This window comes from Dasypus novemcinctus, chromosome 8, assembly GCF_030445035.2.
Source record: "Dasypus novemcinctus isolate mDasNov1 chromosome 8, mDasNov1.1.hap2, whole genome shotgun sequence".
NCBI classification, from domain to species: Eukaryota; Metazoa; Chordata; class Mammalia; order Cingulata; family Dasypodidae; genus Dasypus; species Dasypus novemcinctus.
Genome location: NC_080680.1, coordinates 20,309,105 through 20,321,782, shown reverse-complemented (window position 1 = coordinate 20,321,782; position 12,678 = coordinate 20,309,105). Strand labels below are relative to the sequence as shown.

Sequence of the window (12,678 nt, the reverse complement as noted above, 5' to 3'; positions counted from 1 at the left end):
CGCAAAAATATGAATGTGCTGCTCTTGAGGCAAAGCGGACATTCTAGATTCCACCACAGAATTTGGAGACCTTTCTGAAAGCCCACCCAGCACCCTGAGCCTTTCCTTTAAGGGGGATCCTGAGCTGGTGCTGGTCCCCGGAGAGGGCTCCCAGCAGGTCTTTGCAAGCAGGAGAGGAGCTCTCTGGGGACAGGGAGGGGCTGGCCACCCCATTTCCCTCCCCTGGTCAGAGTGGGCCCCGCCAGTGAAGAGGGCACCGGGCCGTGTGGGCGGCAGTGCTCCGAAGGGCAGCAGCACCCATCTGGTCTAAGCGGCCCTGGGTGGTGACAAGTGACACCATTCAATCCTGCAGCTAACTCGCTTCCCTCCTCCCCATGGAAGGCCGTCTCCATCTCTGTGACAGGGGGTAGGGGAGAAGCGGGGTCTTGCCAGCCAGGGCCGCCCAAAGTCCCCCTGTCCTCTGGCTTCTGCCAGCTGCCCAGCTCCTCCTCCTCCTTCCCAGGCCGGGGTCTGCGCCCAGCCTTCCTGCCTCCCTTGCCATTCCCTGAAAATGCCATCCTCCTTCCAGGCCCCAGCTGCCTAGCACGGGCTTGCGCGCTTCCTGGCATTTCCACTCCCCTGCCTGATCCCTGTGTGCCCCGAAGATCCCATCAGGCTCCCAGGGAAGCCCCGGAGACCATGCCTGGCAGGCAGGCGTCTGTCCTCCTTCACCCCTGTCCCCTGCCTTCTCATCCCTCTCCCCACGGAGGCCTCTCGGCAGGGGCTCAGTCCCATTTTCCAGAATATCCCCCAGGGCCTCACGGACTCTGTAAATGTCTGTGTAATGAATCATTAGGGACCTTGAATCTCCAGAGTCCCTGAGAAAAGAAAGGCCTATAGATACTAGATATTTTCCCTCTCCAGTGAATATTCTGTTGCTCAAACACACCCCTTTCCCCGCAGAGAGATGGTCTAGTGAGTACATCAGAGTGACAGCAGCCCGTTCTGACGCGTAGGGCAGGGTGGGATAGCTGTAACCTTCCTCCCAATGAGTTCCGGGGGTCAACCTCTGGTTCTGTGCAGAAGATTCATCTGGGTTTCATTAGCAGGCTGCACTGTAAACAGTCCTCAGCAAAACCCAGGGTGGGGGCAAACCAGGATGGAAAGGCAAGAGAGCTTCCCCGCCCTGTGCAGAAAGGGCCAGCAGGAAAGGGCTGGATGGAATCCAAGTAGAAATGGGCCCCTGGGGCCATCCACACTCCCCGGGCCAGGTGTGATGTTGGGGGGCGGGGGAGGACCCCGGGCCCCTCCTAGGCCGGCATCAGAGGGTGTGCAGCCGGTTCTTCTTTGAGGGACCCAGAGGCCTCTTTGGCCCTTTGACTTTTCTGCTGGCGGGAGGCTGTCAGCGCCAACCCGGCTTGAAACAAACGGCGGCCCCCGCCCCGTGCGAGGAATCCAATGGTGACTGTCTCTTCTGCACGTGTCTGTGTGTCTGTGGCCTGAGCAGCTGTCCCCCCGCGAGGCCCAGGAGCAGCAGGAGCTGAGGGCCTGCCTGCGCTGGCGGCGCCTGCAGGATGAGGTGCAAAACTCCGCCGAGGAGATGCAAGTGTTAAGGTAAAACGCCACGGCTACCTACCCCTCTCCTCCTTGCTCCCTCCCTGCTCTGCTCTCCTGCAAGCCTCATCCAGGTCAGCCGATGAAATCTGCTGGGTTTCCTTTTTAAAATTAAATCGGCCGAGGAGGGCAGTTGGTATGTTTTTAAGCCTTCCACGGTGTGGGCTTGGATTTGCCTGCTGACAGTTTCCCGGTGTCTCTATTCAGAGAGAAAAGAACACAAAACCCACGAGCCGTTTTCTGGACATGGTTCTAGTGTTTGAAGTTCTAGTAGTCACTTGACGTGGTGGCTGTGGACACGTGAAAGGTTGGGATTTGACCGCCTGGCAGACAGCCACCCTTGAATGCTACAGGGAAAGAAATCTTCAGGAAAAATATTGATGCCTAAGTGTTTAGTAGGAACAGATGTTTTTGTCACTGGGGCCTTTTGTCTCGGATGTCGCCAGCAGGCAGCGGCTCCTGCTCGCTCGTGGTCTGTAGGAGGCTGCTGCTTCCAGCTCCTGCATTCTGTTTTTAGATCGTCGTACAGCGCGGTGGTTGTTTGTTTATTGCTTCTTGCCATTTTTGTCCTCTCTCTGCTCCTCATCTTCTGTGTTTTCAACACGACTGTAAATAGCTGCTTCTCTGCACCCCTGTGCCTAGGCCCCAGGAGCACTGCAGTTGCCATGACAACAAGCTTTGCCTCCCGCCCCTGGGCTGGATTCAGGCATCCTGAGTCAGCAGTCAGACAGGCGGGGAGAGCAGACCCTCCCCGCTTCCCCCTTCTCCCTGGCCCTCTGGGGATGGCAGCCGCAGAGGCCAGTGGCCCTCCCCAGGCGGAAGCCTGCGTGGACCACTTGTGCTGCTGTTGGCTCGTTTTTAAACAAACACCCGCTCCTCGTGACTTCCCAGCCGAGCGTCCCCGGGAGGCACAAGTTCTAGGGAGATCCACCCAGCGCGGGGCCTGACCCGGCGCGTTTGTGCGTCGTCGCTGGGGAACCTCAGAGCGCGGGGTGTGGAGAGCTGCACGCTTCCCACGGAAAAGCGCCCCGAGCTCGCACGCTAGCCCCAGCCTTCGAGCTGACTCACCCATTGTTTGCAGGCAGCGGCCGGCCCAGGTGGCAAGAAGAGCCAGGCCAGAAGCCGGGAGCCCTGCCTCCCCGGCCCAGCCCTTGTCCATTCCCTGAGCACGTGTCCTGAGCTCCACCCCTGCGCCACGCAGGCTGGCGAGGCAGACGGTCCGAGTGGCCCAGGCCCCTGCTCTCAGGAAGTTTCCACTCAGCAGGGACGCCGCTGCCCACGCAGCTACTTGCAGGTGGTCCCAGAGCCGTGAAAGGGGCTGCAGGGTGGCTGACGGGATCCCTGGAGGGGGTCTACCAAGGCAGGGTAGTTGGGGCATGCCCCTCGGAGCCGGCGCTGGGCCTGTGCATGGCCCGGCAGAGGGGGGAGCACGAAGGCCCATGGCAGGAGAGGGTGTGGCCTGCTGTGGGGACAGAAAGGAGAGCTGTGGCTGGACAGTGGTGCCAAGGGAAGAGGGGGCGAGAGGCAGCCGGGAACCAGCTCATTTGGCTTCCCTCTAAGTGCAACGGAAGCCGAGACAGGACGTTTGGCCTGCCTTGTGTTTTCAGTGTTGTCTGGTGCTGTGTGAATGGACTGCGGGCAGCAGAAGGGCAAGTAAGAGGAAGAGCTGGAAGGTTGCTGTCACCATGCGACATTCCTGGTGGTGGTGGTGACAGAAGCAAGAAGCAGACTCCTTTGGGACACATTTTGGCCATAGAACTAGCAGGTCTCTGATGAACTGACTGCGGAGGAGAGGGAAACGAGAGTCTCAGGAGTGGCTGGTCGGGTTTTGACTTGAGCAAACCAGTCTAGACGGTGCGGCCCTGCGGCCGCTGATGGAGGTGGTAAAGATCCGGTGAGGGGCAGGCTTGGAAGGGCGCCAAAAGATTTCCATTTTGGAGGCGTGAAGTCTGAGATGCCAAACAGATACTCACTTTTGAGAACAGAACTCGGTGGGTGGGACCTCCCAGGCGAGAGCTCGATGGAGAGGTAGGAGCGTTCAGCTTGTTACCATTTTTTTGAAATGATGAGCACAGCGAAATCACCAGGGGGGGGAAAGCGGGAGAAGTCAGGAGGCAGATAAAAAAGTGAAGAAAAGTGAGTCAGAAAGGTGGGGGCGGCTGACTCGTGGCTGCTGCTGAGAGGTGGTCAGAAAATGAAGAGAGACACGCGATCCTTGAGTTGGCCCCTGTGGAAGATGTTGGCGACCTTGACCTTCATAAATGTATTTACGACTGGCGAAGGAAGCCAGATAGAAGCAGACAGAAGAGCGGATGGGGTCGGGAAGCAGGGAGGGTAGATATAGACTCTGTCAGTGGAGTTTTGCTAGGGAGGGCAGCAGGAATGGGGAGGAAACTGAGGCAGATGAAAGTCACAAGAGACTTGTTTTAAGAGGGGTAACACGGGAGCATGCTCGGGGAGAGCTGCATAACTGTGCAAAGCCCTGTACTTCTTTTCCCCAGCTAAGAGGCCGTCTCCGTTCCCCACGCCTCCAAGTCCCTTCGAAGCCTCTGGTTCTGTACGGCCTTGGTCCTTTGGGGTGGGGGTGGGGGCTGTCATGACTAATAGGAGTTGACGAACTGTGTTTGCAGCTTTGTAAGCGAGTTGGATTGTGCACCGGGCTGTCAGTACACGCGCAGTGCCTTACCTCTAGCTTCCAGGGAGCTGTGGTCACCCCAGCTTCTGAGGACCATGATCCTTTCCCTTGTGGGTGGAGCAGGGAGAGAGAATACGGTATTTTTAGGCCCTTGCACTAGAAGCCTTATTTTGGCATTTGTTTCTCTTTATCTCCATATTCAGAAATTATGTTTGCCTAAATTTAGGCTAACCATAAAATGACTGCTTTCTAAAGACTTCTTGCACCTCGGTATGGAAACTACTGCTATCAGATGCACTTACACCGAAGAGGAAATGTTTCTGAACCTGCCCTGAATTATAGAGCCTAGGTTTAGTTTATCCCATCACCTAGATTTCCCCACTTCCGTGAGCACAGAAAACTTGGAAGTTATACAAAGCAAAAGGAAGAGCAAGAACAGTCAAAATTTGTTCTCAGGGATTTTGGTTTTTATTTGTTCCTGTTTTAATCTGCAAATAAGACCTTGGGAAAGAAATTCCTTAAAATAGTACAGTGATCAGAGATGCAGCTCCCCCTCTCCCTCCCCACTTACTTCATGGTCTTGAAATGATGGGTCAAGAGCATTGTCAGTCTTCGGCGTGTCTTGGTTAGAGCCTTGGTGTTTCCAGAAGCCATGGAAACCTTTCTCATCTTGCCCATCTTCCCAGCAGCTTTCGCCATGGTTGACCACTCCCTCCTTCCCAGAACACTCTCTTCTCTTTGCTTCTATGCATCACACTCCCCTGGATTTCCTTCTGCTTCAACAGTCAGTCCTTCTCCACCTCTCTTGCTGGCCATTCAAGACCTTTACTGAGATGACTCAAGGCTCACCAAGACTAAGTAACATGCCCAGCATGGTACAGCTGATAAACAGCTGAGCAGGGATTTGATCCTCTTTTCCCTATACCATATCCCTGCTTTCAAGGACCTTGATACAGAATTCACTTGCATTTAAAAAAAAAGAATACTCCAGGTATCTTGAACTCTGGAAGATCGGGAAGGTCTGGGTTAAAAAAAAACATCAAGCATCTTTGTCACTTAGTGCATGAAAGCCTATGTCTGATTGTTTTTAAAAATAAAGAAATAAAGAATAAAGAAAACATCGTGTTGATTCTAGATACTAGATTATTAACAAAATGAGAAGAGGAGAAATGAAATTGTGTTTGGCTTTGACTCACTACCTTCAAGGGCCTAAGAGCCGTTGGCCACTTGCGCCGTCCATACATTCCGATGCTGAATCGTGGATCTCATCAAGTCTGTCTTTCACAGACTCTGTGGGAATTTTTCTCTGGTCACAGTGCTCCCTCTCAGCCTTCATCAGCTGGGGAGTCTTTAAAGTGGCTGCTGGCTCCTGAGGTGTGTCCATTTGCTTATGGTTTCAAAATGTTAGGGGTCACGTTACTACGCCAGACCTTTACTCACTTAATTATTAAAGATGCCTTTCCCATCAGCAAGACTCAGCGGCTCTCTGCAGACTATCCCTCGCCTCTCCAGCAGCCCTGAGCAGAACTGTCGACTTAGGCAAAGGCCACCCGCTTGGCCGCCTGTGCCCAGCACTCGTCTCTTGTCCACCCTTGTCTAAAAGCTCTTCTCTCCACCAGTGCCATGGCCAAGGCTCTTGCCAAAAATAAGATCCTAGGGGGCTTCAGAAAGCCTCCTTGTACCTCTCGTCTCTAGGGTCTGCAGCTTGATTCCGGCATCTTCTCTCTAAGTGCTTTCAGCTAGCGGATTCTGGCAGGCCCCACGGGATGGAAGAGCTTCTGTGCCGGGGTCAGAAGAAATCGCTCTTGGTTTTTATTGTGTGTGATTTATTATCTCCTCCCCTTTTTTCTGGATACATCGTTAAGCTCATGCTGAGAAAAACGTTAAAATACATCATGCTCAAAAGGCACTGAGAAGCATGAGGTCTGACGTGGCTCGTTCCTTTAATTGCTGCCTCCACAGTTGATACAATTCTAGATGGATGTGGATGTCTTTCTCTGCCTTCCTCATGAATGCCTCACCCACTGGTCACAAAGAAAGGAAAAAACCAAGCGTTTAACTCTACAGCCAAGATATAAAGTGCACGCCCGAATACCCTGAGTTTGCATGATGCCCAGGCTCCGTAGGTCCCATTTAAAATAGTAAGACTCTTTATCACACATGAAGTTTTCACCTCTCAATGAGTTTCTCTCAAAACTTTAATTTCTAAAATGTCTCGAATACCATCAGAGTCTCTTCACGCCCATGCGTGGCCCACATCCCTTCGCGGCGCCCCACGCCTACCTCGTGGAGAAGCTCCCCTCCCCTGAGAGCCTCCGTGGCTGCCACACTCTCACCTCCAGCTTCCTCTGCTGCTCCTCATCCCTGCAGAAGTGCCTTCCCTCCTTACTTCACTTGTACCTGGCTCCCCAGAGCCGCTAACAGCTCCCTTTCCTTGTCCTTGGTTGGCGCCCTTCTCCCATGGCCTTCGGTGTCCATGTGTATGCCAGACCTTCCCCATTCTCCCTTCTCTTGCCTCCAGCCCCGCTGGGAAAGCTGAGACCATCTGCCATGTCGCCCCTTCGGATCCATAAAGACCCCTGCAGCCACCTCTACCTTGACGTCGCAGAAGCCCAAGTGCCTTTTTGTTTTTTTCTGAGAAGACACCAGGGATAGAACCCAGGACCTCATACGTGGCAAGCAGGTGCCCATCCGCTCGAGCTATATCTGCTCCCCTGAGCGCTTTTTTAAATTTTTCAAAAATTTTCGTTGTGGTGATATATACATAGAAAATGCTATCTCCTGTTTTAACCTTATTTAAGTGTGCGGTTCAGTGATTTTAATCAGTTACAATGTTGCGCTACCATCACTGCCATCCATTACCAAAACCAGCCTACATGTCTTAATATGCCTGGATGCCAGTCGCAGAACTTATAGGATCTGAGTGCAAGAAAAGCGAGCTTGAAAACCCTCTGCCAGTCAGGGATAGGGGCAGGGAGGAGCCACATGTCCACAAAGGGTGAAAGGCTCATGGGCTGGGTGTGTCCTCTCTTGTCAGGGAGAGCCAGCAGTGGCCTCAGCGGTCCCACTGGACTAACAGCAGTGGTCCAGACTAGAACAACCGTCCACTCAGAGGAGCTCCGTGGGGCCCTCTCTTTTATGGGGCTCCCTGGGCTTAGTCTCGCAGGTTACTGAGAACACGAGGCAGTCCTTTTTAATGATCCTGATGGAAGCCAATCACCTCCTTATCTTGGAAATACAGCATTTGTGCCTGAATTTAATCTGCCTCATTTTTATTAGTTTGTGCTTCGTTTTAAATTTAAAGCCTAAAGACTTTACCTAATTGAAGGAACAGTCTCTGTGATTCAAGGGAGAAAGCTTTGTTTCATTTGCCAGCCCCCCGTGGCCCACCTCTGCCAGCACCTTGCCCTGTCACTCCTTGTCCTCTCTTGCTAGCCCCTCTCTCTCTTCAGCTCTTCCCCCTTAACTGGTAAATAAGCTCACATTTCTCGCATCTTTAATATTCCCTCCTTCTATAATAACTCGGCATCCCCATCTGTCTTCTAATCTCCATTCCCACGCCTCTCATGAACTCTGGCCCTCTGGAATCTGCTTCCTGCCCTCACTAGTCTAGGGAAACTGTTGTGTCCCAACCTCCCCCCCGCCCCCCCCCCAAGGTCATTGAACTCTTACGATCACCAGCTTTCATGAGCGTATTTCATTCAGTTCTTATCTTATTGGGCTTCTCTGCTTCATTCAGCAGCATTAATAACTCTTCCTTTCTGGAAACTTCTATTACCTGGCTTTCATGGCAACCCCATCTTCTCCTTGTACCCCTCTGCTGTCCCTCAGCTATCTCTTTTCTGCCTTCCCTATGTCCACCTGCCTCTTCAGTCAGTGTCTCCAGGGACAGTGCTTCTTCCTGGAGTGGTCTCCTCTTAGGTGAGATTCCCCAGAAGCAGACCCTGATGTGATTTCTATGAGAGGGATTTTCTAGGAAATGTTCCCAGGCAGGGAGAGATGTAGTAGTGGAAGTGCAAATGGAAGGAGGCCAAGCCAGGGTGTGATATCATGTCAAGTCACCCAGGGCTGCTTGGGAGGCAGTGTGGGCCCCCTCAGAGAGGCCCCCATCAAGAGCTAGGGGTGTCCGTGGTGGGAAAGATGGAAATTCCCAGCTACTTCCAGCTCTCTGTGGTCCCCTACAGAATGGACTCTGGCAACCTGAGAGCCACCCTCGGAACAGAGATGCAGAGAGCACGCCCAGAGCTGGTGGGCACAAGATGGCAAGAGGTCCCAGTGGATGGGGCGGGGCAGGACACTGCCTGCTACCCTCCCTGGCAGTGCTGGTGGCCCCGAATCTCCACCTCCAGATCAGATGTGAATGGTGAATGCTTAACTTCCCACTTGATGTCTTTTCCTGGTTGTCCTTCTGTTCTCTCAAACTAGCAGTGCCCTCTCCTTGTGCCCATCTGCTCATTCTCCTATGGTGTTGAACTCATTGGTGGTACCACAGGTTCACGCACTCATCCAAGTGCGAGTCATCTAACTCCTCTCTCTCCTTCTTTCCTCCCCTGAGAGGGCGTAATAAATCACTAAAAATTGCTGATTTTATCCCATACATATTTCTTCAATTCAACCCTTCTTCCCCAACCCTAATACCACCATCTCTCTATTTAGAACCCCGTCGTCTCTTGCTTGCACTATGCAGTAGCAAACTAATTGTTTTTATGCTTCTAGTCTTAATCCCCTCCAATCCATCTTCCTCACTGACACTGGAGAGCTCTACTTAAAACACCGCATGGTTCTACCATTTTGTTGCGTAAAACTCTTCAAAAGCTTCCTGTCACCTGCAGGAAAAGCTTCCGACTCCTTCAGTGTGCAGGGCCACGCACAATATGACTCCTGTCTGTTTGTCCAGTCTCATATCTTGCCATTCTTTGCATTACTCTGTAACCGCCCCCAAATAGCTCATAGAACCCACTATCCTCCTGCTCTTTCTTACCTCCATGGCGTTGGTTTTTCATGGGGTCTCTATTTGGAATATCCCTCCCCTGCTGTATAACTCCAAATCATTACGATTGAGAACAGATATCACTGCCTTCCAAAAAAGTCTCAGTCCCTACCTTGGCAAAATAAATTGGCATCCCTCTTCTGCGCCCCAGATTCTCTGGTTGTACTACATCCCTGCTCTTACTACATTAGTTGATAATTATCTTTATGTTTAAGTTGAACCATATTAAATTGCCGATATTTCAACCATTTTTGCAATGTCATATGGTCCAACCTAAAGATCTCTTTATGTTGGCCCCTCAGCCTTTTGAGCTTGGGGCTCTATCATGTTCACCTCTGTACACCCAGCCCCTAGCACAGTGCTTGGCACTGAGTGGGCACTCAGTAATTGTGGAAGAATCATAGATTACATGGTCTCCGTCCCCAAGGGTCCTCATATATTATTTGGAGGGTTGAAATGAGGGTGACAAGGCGATAGAAAGACAAATCTTAGGCTGCACCCTCGGACTTCCAAGAACTAAGAATCTAATGTTGGTAGGATCCCAGAGGATCCCTGGGAGAAGGTGAAGCCTGGGCTGGGATGTTAAGAAAGGTTGGCATTGATGGTGAAGATGGAGGGAGGGAACTCGGTGAGCAAACCCACAGGCATAAATATGGGTTGGCTGTGGAAATGAGCCAGCTGGTGAGAATGGGTCTCCTGGAGAGGCTAGCTGCATGAGGAACCTGGGAGATTGAAGGAGAGCCGGCTAAGGCGAGACTAAGGGATGGAGTGCCAGAGATGCCAAATTCAGGAGTTTGCCTGACTCTATTTTAACTCCCAAGAATGACATAATGAAAATGGAACTCTGGGAAGATTACCCAGCCTTTGGGCTTACAGCTGATTAAAGACACAGAGACTGGGAGCAGCTGTGGCTCGAGCAGTTGAGCGCCTGCTTCCCACATGGGAGGTCCTGGGTTCCGTCCCTGGTGCTTCCTAAAAGCAAACAAGCAAACAAAAGAGAAAGCCAACTCAGGGGAGCCAGTGTGGCCCAGTGATTGAGCAGAAGCTTCCCACAAATGAGGTTCTGGGTTCAGGTACCAAGGTACCTCAAAAAAAAAGGGACTAGAGGCCAGACGGAAGGAGGCGGCTATTTTAGGATCCCAGGCCTGAGTTTAGAAGAGCTTAGGATCCACTCCTTTGGCCTAAGGCTCTGGCTGAGTGGGTTGCTCATTTGGGGCTATTCAAGCCTGATTGAAATGTCAACATGGCTTGAAAGGAGGCTCTTCATCATACAACTTAAAGTTATCCCAGACTGCCCATAAGAATTGACCCATTAAAGGAACTGGTTAAATATGTGGGCTTAGTGAGGCTTGTTTGTTATGATTTAGAAGAGAATGAAACACAATAGTCGGGGTTCCTTCTTGACCGAGGCTTGGTGGTTGCTGCGTTATTTTAGAGAAGTGTGGTTTGGGGATACAGCGCTGAACTCTGCTCCAGAGTTGGTCCATCTTTGGGGCTCAACCTAGTATATCGTAGCATAATGTTTATGAGTCACCCTTGAAGCCAGACTGCCTGGGTTTGAGACTTGGCTTCACTTCTTGCTGTGTGACCTTAGAGAGTTACTTGACCTCCCTGAGCCTCAGTCTCCTCAGCTATAAAATGGGGACAAGAACACAATAGTTTCTTCCTTATAGGTTGGTGTGAAGAAAAAAAATGGGTTGAATGCCCCCCCAAAAAAATCATTTAGAACACATATGTTAGACTGAATCATAGAAAATTGCCATTTGGGTCAATCTAAAATGGTTGACTATGGTTCAAACTGGGGACCACCGCAGCTAGTCCCATTGTCTTTACCCCTCCAGCCTGGGAACCTCTCCCTTTCCTCCTGAGAAGCTCACAACTGCCTGGAATGTTTAAAAAGCAAATTGAACGAAGAAAAGGAAGTTTAAAACGACGTCAAGAGGCCTGGTTACAAATGAAAAGGTTGAGATTAAAAAATAAAAAGCCTGAAAGTCAAACAAAGATGCTCAAACTACTAGCTTGAGGTAAGGATTAACTTGGCACTGCTTCTAAGGCACATAGACGCTTCACATCCTCCCAAAATTTATTCCTGTTCCAATTTCTACCAAAGGGCCACCCAGGTGTCCCCTCTGGCTCTCCTTTGTACACCTCTCCTGCCTCTCAGCACAATCTGACCACAGTCCCACGGTCCTGAGAATAAAAACTTTCTGATCTCTGTGGCCCTCAAAAGTTCCCACCTGAGCTTCCGAATGGGTGGCATTGGCCCACACCCTTCCTGGGATCTGCATGTGGATCTTGTAATTCCTGCCTCCTGCCCTTTCTGCCTCAGTCCCTTGGTATCCCCTTCCACCCTTTCTCTTTGTTTGAAGCTCATTCCTTAGCCAGCTAGCTGTGTAGGTGGTTTCTACCCTTTCATGGCCAGTGTATACTCTACCTGAGCCAGCCTTTTCTGGACCACTTTAGGACTGTCAACCAGCCAGAAACCAACTCTGTCCTTTCCTGTTTCAAAGCCCATTGCCACCCCCTGAGCTGCCTACTCAGATCCTGTTTCCTGTTGGAGGGACACCATCCGCTCTCAGCTCATTTACAGAGCAAAGCCGGCAGACGCCCTAATAATTGAATTCAAATAATCCTCCCTCATCAATTTTCTACATGGCTCCCTGGTAACTCATCCTTAGGTATTTCTAAGGGATGGACGGAATTCTCCTCTAATAGACCCTGAATTACGTATGTACAGTACATGATGTTTTGTTTTTCATGAACATTCAGTAGTATTTTTTTTAATCTAGAAAAATATAAAGAAGAAATAAAAAAGCAGTTCATAATGATCACTTAAATAACTGTGGTTCATTTATTTTTTCTCAAAGATAAAATTGCGCTGTAGGAAAACTCAAACCATTTAGAAAGGTATAAAATGTCATTGCCATCACTGTAGTGCCTCACCCTAAGATAACCATTGCTACCATTTTCTTTTGATTACTCTAGAAAATAAAATCTTTATGTGCCTGCTTCTGTATTGCTCACCTGTGTAGCACTGATTTATTGTAACACTATTCGCCTATGAAATATTTTCCTAAGAAATAATTCACATACATAAACCAACCAATAATAGTTCACTCTTATTTTGCCCATACTCTGAGGATATCTTGTGCTCCCAGCCAATCAGAATTATCTTGTTGGCTAGTGAGTGAGTACTCTCTCTATGGTCCTAAATTGGCATTGTACTACAAATGTTTGCTTACTCTCTATGTTCCCCCTTCCTACTGTGTAGTTTGTGTTTTGGCCAATAGTTTTGACCTATAATGGCTGACAAAAACAGTGCAAGAGTACCACTGGACCTGCTGCAAATGAATATCTTAACTAGATATTAAAATCCAGTTTTACAGGGGCACTTGGCCCTTTAAAACCCATATAGGAGAGAGAATAAAAGAGAGGGATTATACTTCTATTCAATATTGTA

At 50.4% G+C, this 12,678-nt stretch overlaps 1 protein-coding gene across 6 annotated transcripts in view; it reads left to right on the top strand.

Moving 5' to 3' along the window:
- Positions 1-12,678, top strand: part of AOPEP (aminopeptidase O (putative)) — a 366,697-nt gene that overhangs the window by 195,340 nt on the left and 158,679 nt on the right. For all 6 annotated transcript variants that reach the window (XR_011649356.1, XM_004470934.3, XM_071216642.1 and 3 more), the window contains exon 7: positions 1,487-1,593. Coding sequence is in view for 5 of the 6 variants with exons in the window: in XM_004470934.3 (XP_004470991.2) it covers positions 1,487-1,593 (107 nt within the window). In the remaining variant the exon portion in view is untranslated. The remainder of the gene's footprint in view (positions 1-1,486; positions 1,594-12,678) is intronic.